Genomic DNA, 21,037 nt, shown 5'->3' on the forward strand with positions numbered 1-21,037 from the left:
CTTGTTCAAGTCCTTTATAGTTATTCAGGAATGAAAATAACTGGCCAATGGAGCTATATGTGACAATGAGAGTATCTACCTACTAGCTCTACTCCTGTGATGTTTGCAAGAGCACTACACTGTCTCATGTGAGATCAGCGTTAAATTAATTAGCTGAGTCCTTAAACCAGGAGGAAAGATTTATTTCTTCTGTGGAAATTACTTTGTGGTATCAGGTTTTGTAGGAGAGGGTGCAATATGTCATGTCATTGGCAGGATGCTCAGAACATATTTTCTTCTTCAATGCAGGTTAAAAACTTGCTGGACATGCACGTCTTTGCCTTCATTCCAACCATCCTACTTGGAATGCTTGGAGGTCTTTTGGGAGCTCTCTTTGTTTCCCTAAATATAAAAATTAATAAATTGCGTATGCGGTTCTTTAATTCAATTCCAAAATCATCAGTTAGAAAAACAAGCAAGCTGTTGGAAACCATGCTCATCCTTGTAAGTAAATAATCCTTTTCTCTTGATTATATAATGTTTACAGTGGTTAATGAGGGTAGATCATAAGTTGGTTGGATGCGAAAGTGAATTTGGCCCTCTGGTTCTTGACCTAATGTACAATGGAGTAGAATAAACATAAAGATTTCCAGAGGATGTTTAGGTATCTAATGTTGGCAGGTATAAAAGAAAGTTGGTTGTTTTTGGTATCTTTTCTTTCTTTCTTTTCTTTCTTTTCTTTCTTTTCTTTCTTTTCTTTCTTTTCTTTCTTTTCTTTCTTTTCTTTCTTTTCTTTCTTTTCTTTCTTTTCTTTCTTTTCTTTCTTTTCTTTCTTTTCTTTTTTTTTTTTTTTTTTCTTTAAATACTTGAAGTATTTTACTGTCCTGGTCTCCTGCTGCTGCTCTACTCTGATGGTACTGGCTCAGCTAAGTGACATCTGCCAGTCACGCTAGGGTGTTTTTGCACTTATTATCTATAGAGAGCTGAAACAGTAGGTTTCATCCATTTTTCCCCACTTTCCCTTGCTCATGGCTGGCTTTCTCATTACCCCACAAATTTAGATTGCTCCTATGCCCTGCAGCATAACCAGGTGGACATCTTTCTCCACCCCTCTGCACCTGGAAAACTTTTCAGCTGCCAGCATTGGAAAGAACAATCCGAGACCTCAGTCATATGTGTTCTTGCCTTAAGGCGGCAATGGAGATCTCTGTCTGTTGTAAGAACAGATGCATGAATAATAAAGGCTATAGTGACTTTGAAAGATGTGGCTAGGTATAGCAAACTTTCTGGACCTAGTTGTGTATCTGGGGTGAGTTAGCCCTATTCGTCACTGATGGAGGCTGGCCTGGAGTCTCAGGTATTGTGATATCTCGGGTATTGTAAAGCATGATGGTGTCACTTCACCTCTAGGCTTTACAGTTTCCATTTGGCATTGTATGACTTTTATACATACTATTGTACTTCCTTCCCTACTGGAGAGAAGGTTGTTGAATTGTTTATCAATGAGGTGACCATATAGATACTCTTCTCCCATCAGCCCAGACACAGGCTTCAGCAGCATCTACTCTGAGGTGACAGAACACAAGCTTTGGGGAAAAGCAGTAGCTTGGCTTGCATTAGCTACCTGGATAATACTAATATAAAACGTTTAGTATTTTAAATACTAGAAGGGAAAATTTATAGCTAAAAGCGTGAATAACCATAAGCTGAGGTCAAGTTTCTGCAATTTGTAGCGATTCATTTTCTCCGCAGATTGGTACAGAGATGTGTATGTTTCCCCTAGGCTGCACTGTTTTTTCCCCTCTGTAAGGTCTGAAAGAGTAAATGTCATTTAGTCCTTGAATACTGTGCACGCTATGGAAGTCCAGTTCCTCCTCCTTGGCCAAGTCCTGCTCGTTGCTCAGAGCAGCCTCCTGCTTGCTTGGTTCTCTGTTAGCACCACAGAGATGCAATCTGAGCTTCTTTAGGCGGATCAGGAGAGAAGGAGGGATCTGCCGTGAGCACTCTGTGCAGGAGCACGTCCACACCATCGATGACAACTGGATTTTAGCTCCTCTTAGTGGCAGGATGTCGGCTTTTCAGCTTGGAGCCGTGTTTTTTCAGCATCTCGCAGACGTGAGATACCCTGAGGAAGCTCACATGAAGCTTTTTGCTTCTTTGTTTGGAAGACTGGATGAAATAGGTGGGGAAAACGGCATTTCTTTGCTCCAGAGAGCACCTTTTGCCTGCCCAGCCTTCTTCTGTTGTGCTATGAATTTGCTCCCAGGTCTTGAGGAGGAGTTGGGACTTTGTGCTGTTGGGTGCTGCAGTGATACACCATGAGAAAAATCCCTGAGCAGTGAGTTTTCAGTCCATCAGAATGAGGAGTGAAGTTCCTTGTGTGACTCCCATTAGTCCTGTGTAAACTAAATGGTTTCCAAAGGATCTCGGTTTGTGAAAGGTCAGGTTTGTAACAATCATTGTTTTAATGATTTGGAGCCAGAGCTCTGCTTTTGACAGCACTTCCCCTACCACTGGGAAAAGTTTGGCTTTCTCATAATACACTAGAAAAGCTTTACATAAGCTACTTAGAAAAACACACAGTTCCTTATTACTTTTTGGAACAACAACAAAAATCAGAAGAAAAAAACACAACAGACAAACAAAAAAAACAACATGCCACAACAGAAGCCAGCATGACCCAGCTTGTTAGAAGATACTGTAGGATTAAACTTGAGATTAGTTAGCAAAGAGTCAAAGATTCAGTATCAGACATAGAGCAAATGCCCAGTAGAAGCTATTTTATCCTGCTTAGGAGTGTCACCTTACTGACTCCAAAAGTTCATGGAGTGGTGAGCACCTTGCCAGATCACACCTGAAACTGCAAGAATAGCACGTGTTTTGTGGGCTGCAATTATTACAAAAGCTTTGCAACTTATATATTTTGCCTTCGTCATTTTAAATAAATAAATAAACAACATACAGACATACATTTTTCCACATTACTTTTGTAGCATGAATTCTTGTTCAGACTGTTTTTCCTTTTTATTAGCTCTAGGGGATCCTGCTCAGGTCACAGTCCTTATTTTATTATAAATTGGAAAAAAAAATTAAAAAAAGGCAGGAAAGAAACTATTTGATCTAAGAAAGAACCATACAATTTTTTTTTTTTTTTTTTTTTTTCTCATAAACTCACATAATCAAGCAACTGAAAGAAACTATGTCACAGCGACTTTAACCCAAAATAATCTTGTATAAACCAGTCTGCATTTAAACTTGGAAAGAACCCATCATGGTATCTTCCACACCCACAACATAACCCGGAGTACCATTCCTTTGACTGGAATTGAATATCTAATCTTCAGCCCATAGATTAAGCAAAGCCGTCTTCCTAAGTGCCCTTCTGCCCCTTGGCCTGCATTTGTTTCTCTTCAATTCATCACCTTGTTCTCTGTGAGGAAATCACAGTGTAGATAAAGTTTTGCCAAGAATCTGGCAGAGCTATCTTTTTTTTTTTAATTTTTTTATTTTTTTTAATCTTGTTGACTAATGCTTCTGTTTCAAAAGCTTAGTGTTTCCATGGACAGGGTGAACAATTTAAGGATATATGCATATATACACATATATTAAGCTGTCAAAACTTTAAAAGGTTAAGTGAAAAGATATATATTTTTTCTGTTTAGCTGTGAAGATAGGCTACTGCTTTAAATCTTTAGCCACTGGCTCTTTTCTAGCTGTCCTAGCTGCTGTTGGACTTTGTGGCTTTGGCAAAAACTTGACCTGGGTTTGAACTGTCCCAGAGTTAAGTTTTCAGAAACAAAACTTGACCTAAGCTTTGTGAAGACCAAACCTCTCCCAGTTTTACCTATCTCTTTTAGAAGTGCTCTGCCTGTAAGTTTATAATCTCGGAGATACAGAGAAACAAATGCTTGAGATACAATTGTCAGACAAATTAGTCACAATTGCACGCAGCTGAATCTCAGCTTGAGGGCTTCTACCTGAGCTGTTTTATAACAATAGTATAATTGTGTGTTCCGATAATCTTTCTCTAGATGTCTATTGATTTTATTTTTTTTCCAAATCCTTTTTTTGGGAGATAATGGGGTGGCGGAGAGGCTGGATTCACAGTGAGCATCCAGCATGCTCCAGGTCTCTTGCTCAGGAGGTAGCCGTGGCCTTCTGATGGCTACAGAGAGAGAGACTGCAACTAGAGATCCAAGTTGCAATGGGTCAATGCATTAAGTTAGATGAATCCGGGCCCTTTTTTTTTTTTTTTTTTTTCCCACAGGCAACAGCTGATATGGGATATGTGGGCAAGTCCCCAAGGACAATTGCTTTTTGGTAACTGCTGGCACTAGTGATTTTAGACACTTTTCTTTTTGTTTTTCTCTGTTTCTATGTCTCACGATAGTTTATTTGATTATTTGAATGCCTGCAGGTATGTACGACGACTGTTACTGTATATTTACCGTATTTCTTCTCCTGCACTCCAGTCATGAATGTGAGAGACGGCCAGCTGAGAAACAACTCAGAAATGTAAGTGGGGGGAAGTCATCAGGAGCTCTTTCAATTAATTAAAATTAATACGTAAATTATCATGCAATTAAAATTACAATGTGTAAATATAATTATTCACATTTTTTTCTCAGTTGTTACAATTTATACATTAAATGTTACAGATTTGGGATTAAAAAAAAATCAAAGGCCTGTCAGAATTGAATATTAAAATGGAATAACCTAGAGACAAGAATCACACAATCTATTAATCACTGGTGTTTAATCACACAAACTTTTCTAGCGAGAAACATTTGCAACCATGCCAAATTAAAGAAAAACAGAGAAATGAAGAAACAAAGGAGAGTGCAAAAATGAAAAGAGCCTGAAATGTGACTGTATGCATCATCCAAGTACATTTTCAATTTAGAATACTAATTTTGCATTAAAACATATATAGTCCATTTATATAGGTTCATAAGCCTATAGGTATCAGTTTGTGCTTTGACTGGAAAGCTGTAATGAGGAAAAACATTGTTTATTCTCAGCTTCTGTCAGCTACTGCTGGCTGAGGGACATGATCAGTCATCTATATAAGAACACCAACCGGTAATGAACACATCAGAGGTGCGTGCCAGTACAGCACAAACTGTAATAAGGGACCTTAGAATTACAAACATTGTCTTAATAAACAGACAGAGAATATGGAGCTGAATTGTTAGGGATTTTATTGGTGACACAGCTGAAAAGGTCCTTGAATTTGTTACAAGTTTTGCAGTCCAAGTATCCTTTTTGAGAAATACTTATGAGGAATCCAGAGGAAACAGAAAAGGAATAGCTTGGATTTTAGGTGAAACAATGGTTTGGTTTCACAGTCATTGCAAATGGTCGCTACCAGCTTGTAGTCTTACATATCCTCCTTCCAAGTGGGCAGCATCCTATAGTGCATGATATGGATAGTAAGTGCTGAATAACTTGCCATTGGTGACTGGACTCCAAACAGCTTATTTAAGTACATGGAAAGCAGACATACTTCCCCATTCTTGCCATCAATTCTAGACTAGCATTTGACTTGCAATACTTTTTTTTAGTATTGTCTGCTATACTACATATTTACATGTTTTTTATAAAAGCAAATTTTGTCATCTACTTAGTACCTTGACTTAGGGACTATGGCTTTTTGGTTTGCTACAGGAAAAGCTCTCTTCCTCACCACAACATCCTTTTTATTTCAGGAACAGAATGCTTCCAAAATGTTATTTTTCAAAGCAAAACTATTTTTACTCTAAAGAAAAACATCTGAAACCATGATAATTTTATTTTTTTTTGGTTTGTCAGTCTCTGAATGAAAAATAGTCAGGCTGATCCAACCTAGAGGCTAAACTGTCTTAATGCCAATTTTTCATTTGCTGTGGCTGCAAGTTTTAGAGTACATCCTGTTGAAAATGGATAGATCTGAAGGGAATTAAGCACCAAATTATCATGGACTTTGCAAGGCCATGCATCTGCTGAAGGTAGTGATAATGTCTCCAGTGAACCTGTAATAAGGTACAAAAGTGAACACTGATAAGAAGCTTGTTAGTTTTTCTCCTGTTCTTAGAAATTTAGAGAGAGAATTATGATTGCGATCATGAGATTTTAGTTGGGATCATTTAAATTTGGCTCATCACAGCTTAACGTGAAATTTAAAATCGGTGATCCAGGGACAAGTAAATATCATTAACCATTAAGTATCCAACAGGTGGGTAATAGGTACCCTTGCTGCTTTAAAATATCCAATAAGAACCATGTAACAAAAAGATTCTGAGATGCTTGTTTTTGTCTTTTGTACTGATCCAACTCTTTCAGTGAAGTGCATATATATATATATATATATATACATATATATATATATTTCTTTTTTTTTCTTCTTTTAAACCATAACATTACAACAGCTGCAGCTCCAGATGGTGCTGGATGTGGCTGTGCCAGTATGACAGTACTTCCTTCTAGCATAGCTTATCTTCATTAATTTATGTTGGACCTGTGCTTGCAATAAGGTTTTGTAATACTTCCAGAAGCCCCAGATATTCCTAGGAGAATGTGGAACAGGAGGACATGGGGAGGCAAGAGGTAGTAAAGGAATAATGGGCTCCTTCCCATTCTTCTTAGCAGGTCCTGGTGAAGCACGTGCAGTGTAGCAGTGCAGTACTCCCATCCATACCAGAGACAAATCTGTCTTTAGGAGCAAAAATTAAATGTACAGGAAGTGGAAGCAGGGACACATGGCCTGGAAAAAGTACAGAGATGCTGTGTGGATGTGCAGGGATGGGATCAGGAAAGTCAAGGCACAGATGGAACTGAGCTTGGCAAGGGATGCCAATAACAGGAAAGGATTCTATAGGAACATTGCTCAGAAAACAAAAGCCAAGGAGAGTGTGGCCCCTCTGATGAATGAGAAGGGTGAACTTGTAACCACAGACATGGAGAAGGCTGAGGTACTCAACAACTTCATTGCCTCAGTCTTCACTGACTGTCAGGCTTCCCAAGTCTTTTGTTTCCCTGAACCTGTAGATGGAAGCTGGGGGAGCAAAGTCCCCACCCACTGTAAGTGAAGAGCAAGTTCAAGGCCACCTGATGAAGCTGAACAGGTACAAGTCTATGGGGCCTGATGACATGCATCCGAGGGTCCTGAAGGAGAAGCTAGTTGCCAAGCCTCTCTCCATTGTATTTGAAAAGTCCTAGCAGTCAGGCAGGGTCCCTGGTGACTAGAAAAAGAGAAACATGACCCCCATTTTCAAAAATGATAAAAAAGAGGACCCGGGGAACTACAGACCAGTGAGCCTCACCTCTGTGCCTGGGAAGATAATGGGAAAGATCCTCCTGGAAGCAATGTTAAGGCACATGCAAAACAAAGAGGTGATCTGAGACAGCCAGCATGGCTTCACCAAGGGTAGATCAAGCCTGACCAATTTGATGGCTTTCTATGATGGAGTTGCTTCATCAGTTGACAAGGGAAGATTGACCGATGTCATCTACCTGGACTTGTGAAAGGCCTTTGACAGGGTTCCATATAACGTCCTGGTCTCCAAATTGGAGAGATATGGATAAGATAACCGGACCATTCAGTGGATAAGGTATTAGCTTGAAGGTCACACCCAGAGAGTGGTGATTGATGGGTTTATGTCCAAGTGGAGGCTGGTGACGAGTGGTGTACCTCAGGGTTCTGTCCTGGGACCGGTACTATTTAATATATTTATCAATGACATAGACAGTGGGATCAAGTGCATCCTCAGCAAACTTGCAGATGACACCAAGCTGAGTGGTGCAATTGATTCAGCAGAAGGAAGGGATACCATCCTAAGGGATCTGGACAAGTTTGATAAATGGGCCCATGTGAACCTAATGAGGTTCAGCAATTCCAAGTGCAGGGTGCTACACTTGGGCTGGGGCATTCCCAGATATGAGCACAGTCTGGGAGACAAACTCATTGAGAGCAGCCCTGTAGAGAGGGACTTGGGGGTTGTGGTGGATGAAAAGCTCAACATGACCCAGCAATATGTGCCGGCAGCCCAGAAGGTCAACTGTGTTCTGAGCTGCACCAACAGAGGAGAGGCCAGCAGGGTAGGAAGGTGATTGTGCCCCTTTGTTCCGATCTGGTGAGTCCCCTCTTGGAGTGCTGTGTCCGGGTCTGGGGCCCCCAACACAGGAAGGAGGTGGATCTGTTAGAGTGGGTCCATAGGAGGGCCACAAAGGTGATGAAGGGGCTGGAGCACCTATCCTATGAAGAAAGGCTGAGAGAACTGGCGCTGTTCAGCCTGGTGTAGAGAAGGCTCCGGGGTGACCTCATTGCAGCCTTTCAGTACTTGAAGGGGACTTATAAAACGACAGAGAGCAACCCTTTGCTCAATCAGATAATGACAAGACAAGGGGGAATGGTTTTAAACTAAAAAGGGGAGATTAATATTATAGATTAGAAGGAACTTCTTCACTCAGAGGGTGGCAGAGTCACTGGAACAGGTTGCCCAGAGAAGCTGTGGATGCCATGTCCCTGGAGGTGTTCAAGGTCAGGTTGGATGGGACTTTGAGCAATCTGATTTAGTGAGAGGTGTCCCTGCCTTTGGCAGGGGGTTGGAACTAGGTGATCTTTGAGGTCCTTTCCAACCCAAGCCATCCTATGATTTTATGATTTACTGATTTAAAACTGAAAGAGTCAGTGGTACAAAAGCCTGTGCATAAACAAATCCTGCATCTCTGTTCTTTGTTCTTCCTGCTCAACCATGTGTTTTAATTGTAAAAACTTTCTCCTGTTGTTTCTCTCTCTGCTATTTTGACATCACTGCAAGTTTCAAATTACCTCTGAGATGTGCTGGTTTTTGTGTATACTCCTTTACTGGTAGTAAAGACATTGTTTGTATGGAACTTAAGGTTTTGCTAGAAGTGGGTTACACAATCATTTGATTTCTCAAGCAGGATGGAGTAAATAAGTTTTTAAAATTTATTTATTTATTTATTTATTTATTTTAATTGACCATTATGAATTTGGAATATGTTCTCTGAGTGATTGGATTAATGTAAAAGGCAAATACAAGATTGGGGAAGTATCTTGTGTTCCTCTGGTTGCCAATCTGGGGTCTGGAAGAAATTTTCTTGTACTAGATATTGGCTGCATTTTAAGTTTCCCTTGTAGTTCTGAGCAGGGATCAGGTGGGTCAAATACCACAGATCTCTGGCTCCTTGTTCCAGGAACAGAGTTCATATTGTTACTGTCTGGGTTGTGGTGCTGTCCAAAACATGCTGGATACCTCCCAGACTCACAGAAGAAAGTCATACCTGCTTGGAGGACACAATTGCTCAAGATGACCAAGACTGAGAAAGTGTCCAGGAATAGATGTGCTGTACCAAAAGTCTGGTTATAGTCAGCATGATAACCGGCAGTCTGAGTTGCAAGTTTTCTGATGTTGAAATAACTGGTGCCAGTATTTACCAAGGGAGAGTTTTGAGAATGCACTGGACAAACATCTTTTAGGTGTGGTTTGGGTACAGTCTGCAGTGCGGTGGAAGACAGGAACCTCTGAGTCCTTCCTGATCTTTGTGGTGCTCTCCTGTACTAACCTGTCCATCTGCAGATACATTTGTGAGCTTGGGATGCTGTGCTTACCCAGAGAAATGTTCATCAGGAGTGACAAAATTCTGGTCTGTTGATCCTGTTTTACAGTTACAATGGTACAAGGAGATCAAGGCCAGGCTGCACATTTTAAACCATTTTTCCCCCCATTTTCCCAGTTTTAGGTAGTGCAATGTGATTCCTGGCTTTGGAAATTTTGGTTTTCAGCAGCTTTATGCAGAGGAACACAAGCATTAATAAACCAGGTTTATTAATTTAATGGAATAATTAATAAATTGTTCTAATAAACTAGATGTATTAGTGAATAAAACAACTTAATTGGGAGATGAAAGGGAAAGTAGGCTTTCTGTGTAAAATGTATCCCTAAGAGACACATGCTGTATGGTCAGTAAGGTAAGTTAGATTTTTTGTTTGTTTTTAATGTTTAAGCAGAAATCTGTTCAAGAGGGAAATTTCAGAATATGGTTGTTCACCAAGCACATCATGGATTGGTCCAGATGGAGTCAGATATTCTAATCGAACCTTCAATCAAGGTAAGGAAAGCTAAGTGATTGATACCAGAAAACAAACAATGTATGTAACCAGACGTGATATCCAAGTATATTTACTCGTAACATAGGTTTTCTTCAAAATAATGTAGTGCTCCCTTTGGAGGGGTGTGTCAGAACTAAATCCCATATTTGAGCTCAGAACACTTGGAAGTTTCTGAATTACCTCTGAAAAGGATGGGGAAAGAGCCTTGCTGAAGTAGTATGGTTGCCATTCATTGGCTTAACTGATTGCTGTTTCTCCTTGTTTAGTTCAAGATTAATACCACACAGCAGACTGAAAAGAACAAATAATGTTCCTTGTTTTCCTGAAAATGCCTCAGATAACTTGTCATGTCAACTCAAACTTATTTTTGATTTCTATACTTTTCTGACTTTTATCATGCTTAGGCAAATGAGGACTAATTCAGCATGGATTTTTGTAAAGGATCCTTTTGTTGTTTTATATCTCTCCATATCTCTTCCTCTGTGTTGCAGCTGCTGCACTTCTAGTTGAAAATGGGAAGCAAGGGATCACATATCTTTTTAAACGTGGGACTCATGAGGAATTTGGATACACATCCCTCTGCACTGCTTTGGCATTTTATTTCATCCTCAGCTGCTGGACTGCAGGTTCTGCTGTTGCCAGTGGCCTGGTTATTCCTATGCTGTAAGCTTTGCCCATTTTGGTTTGAGCTGTCTATACAAAAGGCCTGTGTTGAGTAGAAACAACCTGAGTGGTAAGATGAAAGGTTGGCAATAGCAAAGCTATAATTGCTCGGAGGAGGTTGTATAGGTAGAACAGGATGGTTTGCTTGGAAAGAGAGGCTAAAATTGAGGAAACAAATGAAGAAAAATCATCTGAGAATAGCAGTAGAAGAATGATAGCCAAAACTGTGTACTTTCCAGCATAGATCATTTGAATCCTTTGGGGACCCAGCCTCGACTGCTGGCTCCATCTCTGTAACTGTAGAAATACCGGTTCAGATCCAGACTTTTCATCTGTTTCTTATGCACATAATAGCCTGAATCTTAATCTTGGACATCAACACCCTAGACTTTGGAGAAAACTGCTGTTAGGTCTTTTGTTGTAAGTTTTTAGAAAGCTGTTGTAGACTAGAGCAGAGTTCTTACTGTAATGTTAAGAGATTCGATGTGCATACTGAAGTGTTCAGTGAGCAAGGAGTCATGGCTGGAGGTTGGATATCAAGGAGGGTGGGTATCTGGCATGATGCAATTCAAATGCCGAAAAAAACTCTGAAAAGAAACTCATGTTTCTTTTCCATACCCCTGAGTAGCCCCTCTCTTTCACCTCTTTTCCTCTCCAAGCTGATGTCTAAACCACTTTTTGATATGTAGTGATTGCTGAAGCATGGCATAGTAGGCTGTGTAGATATTGATAGTCAAGTCTTTCAGCCAGCTCCTGATAAGCTAGTTTTTGTAACCATTTTAGAACTGCATCTAACAATAGAATGAATCAACTGTATGAATAAATGGGAGAGAAAAAAAAAAAAAAGAGGGAGAGTAAAAGTGCGAGATGAAGCTCCCCAAGTCAGCTAATATATATCACATATGTGCCTATATTATATATAATAATAATTCACCATTCCTGGAAGGTGAATGCCTGTGCAAATGCAATTAATGGGCTGACACTTGGAAATGTATATTTAATTGCATGTGGAATTAAATGCTGTATCTCACCCCAGAAATTACATGTTCAGCTGTGCTAAATTTTGGTTTTGTTCTTCAGTGTAGCACATGGTTAGTATGATGACTCCTGGGTTCTCTTCACAGTTTCATTCCTGCTTAGCTTTGGGCAGGTCATTAATACCTATTACTCCATTTCCCCATTTGTTATGTGGTTGTAATATTTTAATTGCCAGGTTTATGGGATGCACATAGACTTAGTTTTAAGAAATTATATAAAGCTGGAGCTCCAAAAGTGTTTCTTCTGTTTGTTTGTTTGTTTTGTGCGTACATCTGTAATCTGTACTTTTGACTGTATTCCTGTAAGATTTATTCTCATTTGGCTTTGAACAACATTAAGCAACACACGCACATAGTTCTTTTTCTTCAAATTATAGCAAATTTGGCAGTTTCCTGCTAGTGATTGGAACTAAATAATCATTCATAATAAGGAAGGAAGCTAGAGCTTTTTTTGGGAAAGGAGTTGTTACAGAAGTTCGTGATTAAATCTGGGACTAGCAAGTTACTAGAAGCACCTCCAGAAAACAGGATCACTGGCAAAAAGACTGCTCTTTTTTCTTCTCACATACAGGTACACAGGAGCTTTGTATGGCAGAATAATTGGTTTGATTCTTGTTTCCATTTTTGGTGTTCAAACTAATGAATATGGAGCATGGATTGATCCAGGTCTGTTTGCTGCCATTGGGGCTGCCTCCTTTTTCAGTGGAGTGTCAAGACTCACCATCTCCCTCACTGTTATAATGGTAAGTATGTTTTCAGGTGTTTGTGTGGCCGAGGTTGTGCTGAGCTTTTGCTGCTGCAGCTAAATGAACCACAGATGGTGTCCCACACACATTGGACCACAGAGAAATAAATGTTTGGCCTAGTTATTTCTAGCTCACCTGGAGAGGTTTTCCTTTCCTTTCCATTCCGTTCCATTCCTTTCAATTCCATTCTGTTTTCAAACATCTTTTGGTTACAGTAACGGTAACGGCTCCAGCAGTTTACAAACAAGGAAGCAGAATATACCATCTCTTCTTCTTCCAGATTACAAAAAATAGTAGACCACACAGCCTGGCTTGTGAATTGACTTCTGCGAGGGACTGAGGGCCTTGTGAAGCGCATCTTTTTATTTTGGGGATGAATATAGCCTTCTGGACAGTGAGAGAAGGATTTGCAGTAGCATGGGCAAGCGATGCAAAGGGAGGCTTCTCAGGTCTCTCTGGTAAATTTATGCCTTATAGATTTCAAATTTTTGAGGTTCCCTTGCAACATGCTTCACATTCACATTTCCTTCCCTCCTCCTTTTGTAGCAGACCACTTTGAGTCTACACTGCAATACTTTCAAAGCAAACCTCTGAAAGTTGAAAGCTAAAGGAAGTGCAAAGAACGGCCTTATAATTAGAGAGGAGGTTCTTTGCACCTCCCTGATTGCAACACCTGTGGATGGTGAGTTGTAAGGTGCAGCTGAAATTCAGCTCAATCAACACAGAAGTGATTTTGAGGTCACAAGGGCAAGCTTTCACAATGTGGAAATTTCACCTCTGACTAAACCAAGTCTTGGCTGCCTCTGCCCAAACAGATCTCATTAAAATCTTTGCAGATGTCGGAATTCACCCAGAGTGACCAAGTGGGGATTTTCTCTCCTAGTACACTGTTGCGCAGCATCTGATAAAGCGGCTGCTTATCGGCACTCACTCGGAGCTGGGGTCATTTTAGTGATAGGCTGTGTAAATTGTGTAGGAAGCATTTCCGTGAAGTTTTAACTTGAAAGGTGGTGTAAGTGCATAAAAACTTGTCTGTTGTGAAAGAATAATTAGAATGATTATGGAAACACTCCTCCTTCAGTGTCCTTGTGATATTTTAGTACTTGCTTAGCCTTTAAGAACAAATGTACTCTGTTATTTTTGCTTATGCTATTGCTATTAGGCATCTTTTTTTAAGATCTGAATGATTTGTTGGCCAGCTACAACGTCTGTAAGACTTGAAGTGTGGAAAGCTGATGCCTGAACAATAGGTGTAAGTTTCTGAGAGCTCCAATTGCCACTAACTGTAATGTGTCTTCCAAAGTAGAAGAAATTTTACCCTGAATTTTCTTGCAATGACTCAATAAATCTTAATTGAAGCATTGTTTATAAAACATTAAGTTAGGGTCTTGCTGCAGATATAGGTCCTCAGGGGCAAAAGCAGCTGACTGACATCTTCCTTAGCTTTGTGCCCATGAGGCTGTGCTTCATTGCAGGGAATTGAGGAGTGAATGTGTGCCAGAACACTTGCTGGTCTTGGATGACAGAACCACATTTAATTCAGCTCTAGTAGAGAGGAAAAAACCTATGTTTTATTTGCTTCAATTTCTCCCTGCCTTCCCAATTACCTGTACTTTTTTTTTCTTTTTTTTTTTCTTTTTTTTTTTTGTCTAAGTTCCCTGAGCATGCATGTACAGCACGTGCAAAACAATAGCTGGAAACTGTTAAGAGAGCTGTACAAAAATCAGTTGAAAAGGCACTAGAAAAATGATTAGGATTGCATTGCAATGTGTTCTGAATTCCCCTAGGTGTCATGTTATAACTCTTCTGTGCCTCTTTCTGCACAGGGAGATTGTGTTTCAATTCATGTTCATCCAAGATAAATAGCTGCATTGCTTGAGGAAATATTAATTTTTGAGGAGAAAAAAGGTCTTGGACATGACAATGCAAAAACATAATTAAAAGGTTGTGCCCTCAAACCATAAAATGCACATATTTTTCCTATATTGTCTGATGGGTTCAAAAAGAATTGAGAATGTTTGCTTTGGCTTTTCACGCGGCCTTCCATTTGGAAACAGTTATGAGTGTGGGACTTGCAGTGAACAGGTTTGTAAAATGCTTTCTTTTTTTCTCATGGCAGACCCCACAGGCATCTGCCCACCTCTTCTTTCTTGGCTGCCTTTTTCTACCCCCCATGCTGACACTCGACTCTCATCCTCCTCAGCTCTTTGTGGCAAACAGGAGATGTGGTGACATTTTCCTTGGCGAGCACACGGACCAGCCTTATGATGTGCTTTCCCGCAGCCTTCTGTCTCTTGTGTCTGTGTTTTGTGTCCTGAGCTTGGTGGCTTTAGATATAGGAAGAGAAATAGCATCTTCCTGCAAGGTGTGGTTTGTGTCCAGGACATTGTATTTTTACCTCTAAATCATGCTGCCTTGAAAAGACATTACACTGGCTTGAAGAGAAAGGACAGTACTGGGCCAGCCTAGAATTAGTGTTCTTATCCAGTAATGGTGATGCTCCTATGGACAAGCTGTTCAGCAGCCAGCCTCAGAAAGAGGCTTGATTTATACTGATTTGGGTCCTTTGACCTATGAGTTGTCTTCCTTTTTGTTCACACATGAAGGAAAGTAGCCTTGATTCTCTCAGTTTTCCTGCCAGTTCTGTTCAAACAGAATTAAAGCAATATATCAGTTTATTGGTCTGATTTATTTCTCAAGATCTCTACTGATGGATATGGGGAATGTGATAAATTGTGAAAAGGTTAAGACTCAAAAACCTCCTCTGAGTGTGAAACACTGAAATATCAGTCTTTCAACAGATGTAGAATAAAAGAGAAAACAGCATGTTCCTTAGGATTTGGACGGGGAAATGCCATGTCATTGTATAAGCCAGAGGAAAATGTACATAGGGGATTAAATTGCCTAAGGTCCTTCCTTCTCTAGCTAATGGCAGGTGTGGCTGCTGTGAACGAGTGGCTGGTGCTAACGAGCAGTATCTTGCTACTGAAATAAAATGACCATCTGATGGTGGGTCTGAGAATTATGAAAGGTAAATGGCAGAACTAACAAGCTGTATGCAAAGTCAGCTCATTCATAAGGCAGTATGGAAGGATCAGGGACGAAGGTTGTTTGTGCTCTCTGATACTTACCTCAGGACAAGCACGGTGGTGGAGCATGGTACATATTAATCTACATTACTGGATGTCCTATAGCTTGGAATTTTCGTATTTTTTTTTTATAGGTTTTTCATCGAGAAATTAAAATTAACTTTTTTTTTTTTTTTTCATAATTTGGATGCATCAGTTGTAACATATACTTCTGACGTGCTTCACAGCAGGGATACAGGTCATCTTGGATAAGTGCAATGTAATAGCTGTATCAGCAGGTAGAAGCAATTAAACCCTAACCTCTTTGCTCTCTCTGAATTTCTTTAGTACTTCTAATTCAGACAAAATGTGCTTACCTCAAATTATAGGCAGGATATATTACTGCAAATTCTGTGGCTAGGCTTCTCGCTTCCCCTGAGAGAGCAACTCTTAAGTCCTCTCAAGAGAAATTTAAGTAGAGCGTCAGCCATGGGCACTTACTGTAGGTATGAGAGGCACACCTTGTTTTGCAGGTATGATGTAACCTGTAGCTCAATGTTATCCAACTAATTAGAGAAAAGTTATAGGATGAGCAGAATGGTGATATAAGATGTTAGAAAAGTAAGCATAGGACTTTTAAAACATATGTAAAATCTGCCTGGTGTCCAGGTTTTCACAAGACAGCTGTGTTGCCCCGTGGTTAAAGGATACAAGCTTGGCTTGTCTATGTTGTTGCTAAAGAGAGACCATCAGGGGCCAAAAGTTGTCATCAGTTCAATTTTTTTTTCTTCTCCTAAGTGAGGCCTGAGCTAATGGGTGAGAGCTCTATTTTACAGGTGAAGGTGGGTAACTTCTACATTAGCTGGGCAAGAAAATTGTGGTATATATTACACTTGGATTAAATGTAAATGCTACTATATGTACATTCTAGGATTTCTTCTTACCTAATGGGAAGCAAGAAAAAGTCAGTATAGCCGTACCTTTTGACATGCTGTCAGCAGTTGGATGTGCTATTTTCCACCTCAGCTTCCCCTTTCTAAGTGCAGGAGAACCATGGATTGGATTGCTAGTGGCTCAGTTGCTCTGCTCAGTTGCCCTGCCCATGACAGAGGGCTTGGAACTAGGGGATCTTTAAGTCCCTTCCAAACCAAACCATTCTGTGATCCTACAGATCCAGCTGCTCTGCTGGTACTACTCCTTACTCCTCCTCATGCAAAATACTAGTGCTTTTTTGCCTTCTGCAGCCTCCACCTCTGTTCAGATGGGGGCCATTCCTACTACCTGGACCTCCTGCATTCCCCTTGTCCCTTCTGCTCTTTGAGCTGGGAGCAGAGATCAGAGTGAGCTCACAGGACGTGCAGCAACAAAACAGTGCTCTCATCTGGGTGCTTTTTGTCATCCTCTCTTTTTGTGAGTGCCCTGGGACTGTTGTGCTGGCAACAAGGAGAGCCTGCAAAGGGAGTTGGATGTTATTCAAGGAGGTGCTCCTGCAGAAGTGCAAAGTGTCTTCAGTGCAAACTGTGCCTTATGTGAGACCTGTTCACTTGCTTGTAGGTTTCTTAGCATCTTGCTCTAGTAAGAAAAGGGGACAGTAGGAATACAATTTGAACAAGCTGACTTCAAGTCACCCTTAATTCCCAACTACAGAGCATGTGCTTTTCTGTAATGAACTTGTCATTACTGTAATGTAATGTGTTTCCCCTAGTTTGTATTAGTTTGTATTAGTTTTTTTTTTTTTTTTTTTTTTTTTTTAATTACTAAATGCACAAAATGAGTGCTGTTTCAAAGCTGGGCTTACTTACAGGAGCCCTGCGTTCTTCCTGAGTGGAGGAGCAGCTAACCCCCCAAACAAGGGGCTCAGGAGCTGTGGCACTATCATGCTGTGGAGTGGACTTCAGGAAATGGAGGGTTTTAAATTTCAGTCTGTGACAGCTCTTCAGGGCAGGTCCTGAACAGCAGGACAAATAGAACACAAATAACTACAGGAAATGCATGATATTTTGCAAGATGACAGATTAAAGGATTTAATAAACCTTCTGGTCTTAAAACAAACCATTCTTGATTTCATCACATACAATGTGGTGTAGCATCTAGTTGAAGAAAAGGGGGCTCACTTCCACACTCATAGTGCCATCCGAAGTGCCATCTTTTTGTTGATAAAGATTGTCATTCACTAAGGTGTGAGGAGAAAACTTTTCTGAACATCGAGGGTGCTTTTGGTCTACCAGAAAGCAGGAGAACAGACTGATTTGAAATACATGAATTTCTTGTTCAAGTGAAAAATCTTATGGTAAAACACAGCAAAAGTTTCTTCAATACTTAGCTTTGTGGTGGGAGTGACTATAAACATTGAAGTCTGCAGTAGGTTGCTTTTTCAGCATCACTCTCTTTAGAATGATCACAAAAAAAAAAAAAAAAATCCCTTCTACTCTATTTTTGACTGAAAATTAGGATTTCAGATTCATTTCACGAAAACCTTGAATTTTTCATCAAAAAGCTGGACACCTGAGAAACAAAGATAAAGCAAAAGCTATTTGAAATATCTTGCCATGAGCTTTGTTGTTTCATGTTATCATTTCTCTGTAAGAGATGAAATATTTCCCATGAAACACCAAAGAGACTTCCTTAGCATGTTCTCGGAAGGAGGGGGCAATGCACGATGCATCATGAAAGATGTAGTTGAATCTGAGAGGCCAGCCTATATCCAATTTTAAAATTCTCATGAGACACCACAATAGCATTCCAAACCAAAGCTTTTTGGATTTTAACCTAAGAAATACTGCTCTATAGGGATGATAAACAATTTGTCAAGTCACGGGAACATTCCATAAAAATGTGTGCTTGTAGGGAAAAACAGAACAACCCCCTTTTTTTCTGGATGATAGCCTTGTGAACTCAGCCCAAGAAAGTCAGAACAAGTCCCCTCTGATTCATTCATTCATCATCCGTAAAGAAGAACTTCAACCATAGGACAGTGGTTAGTCTGTAGGTAATTCACAAATTAGAAGAGAATCCAGCTTCATCTCTCATATAGCTGCTTCAGCTTTGGCACCAGGTTCTTATCAGTAAAATAAATAGATATGCCTGAATTATACATGGATTCAATTGGCATTGAACTTTTAGAAAGTTCAGTTGTGCATCTGAAATATTGAAATGGAGACTGCATTTCTGCTTTAAATACACACATTGGAAACGAGGTTGTAATGTGAGAAGATAACATTTTTATATAGTCATTTTTCTGGCTCTAACTTACAGTAGCTTTAAAGGTATTTTATAAATAAAGTGATCTAGTGTATTACAACATAGAATTGTACATATGGGACGTGTAATACAAACCTTAATGAAAGTTCATGAGAATTTAATGTGCAGAAGTTATTTTTAATTCACAGTATCTTATCTGTTTTCAATTTTTTTCAAATTACAGAATGCAATTGGGCTGTCTTATGTGTTATTTCTTTGCCAAATTTAATTTGTTTCCAAATTTCCAAATTAAAGGCATTTTTTCTGTTACACTGTCAAGAAAAGCATCTGAAACCATTAAGTTCTGTTATATTTTTAACTTAAAAACCTTCAGAATATTGCCAATAGTATTTTTTCCAAACTTTGTGAAAATGATTTATCTCTGGGACAAAAGCTACCTCTTTTTTTTTTTTTTTTTTTTTTTTTTTTCTTTTTCTTTCTCTAGCCTGAGGGGTTTATTATCATCTTAAATTAAAAACCCCATGTAACCGGCTGCTCTAATGAATAGGGGCTCGGGGCCAGAAATCCCTGTTTGATTCTTGGACCCAGTTGAAACAGGAGCAAGTGATTATACAGCCCAGCAGCTGCTCTGCTGAGCAAGGTCTGTCGGTGGGAAGGAGACGCCTACTGTTGGTCTTCAGAGAGGCAGATCCCCAAGGAGAACTGTGTCCTCCTCCCCTCTGCCCAGATGGGCAGGATGTGTTTTGTTCTTGCAGTTTCAACATTTTGCCTGTTTTCTTGTTTGTTTGTTTTTCAAGAAGAATAAGACTGGGTGTGGGACACAAATGATGGTGGCAGTGAGTAAAGGTGTGTGGCTGTTGTAAGCAATACTGAGTGGAGGCAGGCACAGAGGGGAAGCTGTGAAAGCGTGTGGAAAAGGAGAAGCACAAAACAGAAGCAGAAATAGTAGCCACTGGGACATGTCCTAAAGGTAGCTATTCTCTCATTTTGAAGTATGAAAGAGTGGTAATGAAAGAACTCTTGAGTGCTTGAGGATGTGTCTGAAGCCAGCCTGTAGAGCCAGACCTGAGCTGCTTTCTGGCGTCTCTAAAAGAAACAGAAAATCACCCAAACTGTCAGGTTGTTGTCCACTGGTGACTTCTGTAGCCTCTGGTGCAACTTCCAAAATGGTTTTAGAGAGGAAGAAGTTGCATGGTGGTAGAGAGAGTGGATGGTGGAGTTGTCTGTTGCTTCAGGTCATATATCATGAAGAGCGACCTCAGGCTACTCTGGTTATACCACTCCCACCTTATGTTCTTCCTTACCCTGACCCTTGTTCAAAGAAAAGAGAATTTATTTGAAAGTACAAAGTTGTATTTTTCCCTTTCTCCTCTTTGTCTAGCAGGGTGTTTGCAGTACTGGAGAGGGAACAGACAAAGAGACAGGAAAGAACTGACTGTAAGAAATGAATACCTCCTTTGGCAGCACAGACCCTGGGAGACCTCTGGTCGTGCCTCCCTCTGACTTGCTCAAGACAGAAGGGCATGAAAGGGACATCGGACTCCTGGGGCAACCACAGCCTGGTGCTCTGGAGAGAAAATGATATGGAACATGTGGCTGCCTATGAGGAGAGCCATTTCTGTGAGGGAGTAATGACGGCTCCAGGAAACAAGTCACGTTGGCATCTGTCCTGTGACATTGGTGCAGATGAGACAAGATTGTCATGCTTACTTTAGGATGGGTACATACTTACATGCTTTCCTTACCAGGAAGCTTTTTTTTTTTTTTTTCCCCTGCTGGTCAATATGATGTGCTCCCTCTACAGTGAGGTTCAAATTCTTCTCTCCTCTACACCAACACAGCATTATAAATGCTTAAAAACAGTTCAGTACAATCACTCCAGCAAGGTTACTTAACATCAAACTTAGTTTTGGTCAGGACCATCCACATAGCTAGATTCTTCATTTTAATTCCCTACAAGAGTGCCACATAGTTGATTTTTCCACCTTGTTTTCCTGGGAAAAGAAAAATCTTTTGGAAAAGTGGAGACAAATGTAGTTTTTCAGATTGTTCATATAATGTTTCCTTCGAAGCAGGCAAAGGAAATGCCTAATTATCTGGAAACTCAGTTGGCAGGTTCTTCCCAGAGCTAGACTGTTCAATGCATCAGCCCGTCACAGTTAAATACTTTAGGGCTCACTTAACGTTTTTGATTACACCTGAGATGGTTCACAGAAGCTGTTTTGACAA

At 40.1% G+C, this 21,037-nt stretch overlaps 1 protein-coding gene across 1 annotated transcript in view; it reads left to right on the forward strand.

Annotated features, from left to right (window-relative positions):
* The window catches only part of LOC101805170 (chloride channel protein C), an 80,158-nt gene that overhangs the window by 13,742 nt on the left and 45,379 nt on the right, over positions 1-21,037 (forward strand). The window contains exons 7-11 of the mRNA XM_027452102.3: positions 289-483; positions 4,397-4,494; positions 9,992-10,092; positions 10,585-10,756; positions 12,365-12,536. Of these exons, the coding sequence (XP_027307903.3) occupies positions 289-483; positions 4,397-4,494; positions 9,992-10,092; positions 10,585-10,756; positions 12,365-12,536 (738 nt within the window). The remainder of the gene's footprint in view (positions 1-288; positions 484-4,396; positions 4,495-9,991; positions 10,093-10,584; positions 10,757-12,364; positions 12,537-21,037) is intronic.

This window comes from Anas platyrhynchos, chromosome 2 (assembly GCF_047663525.1).
Source record: "Anas platyrhynchos isolate ZD024472 breed Pekin duck chromosome 2, IASCAAS_PekinDuck_T2T, whole genome shotgun sequence".
Classification (NCBI taxonomy): domain Eukaryota; kingdom Metazoa; phylum Chordata; class Aves; order Anseriformes; family Anatidae; genus Anas; species Anas platyrhynchos.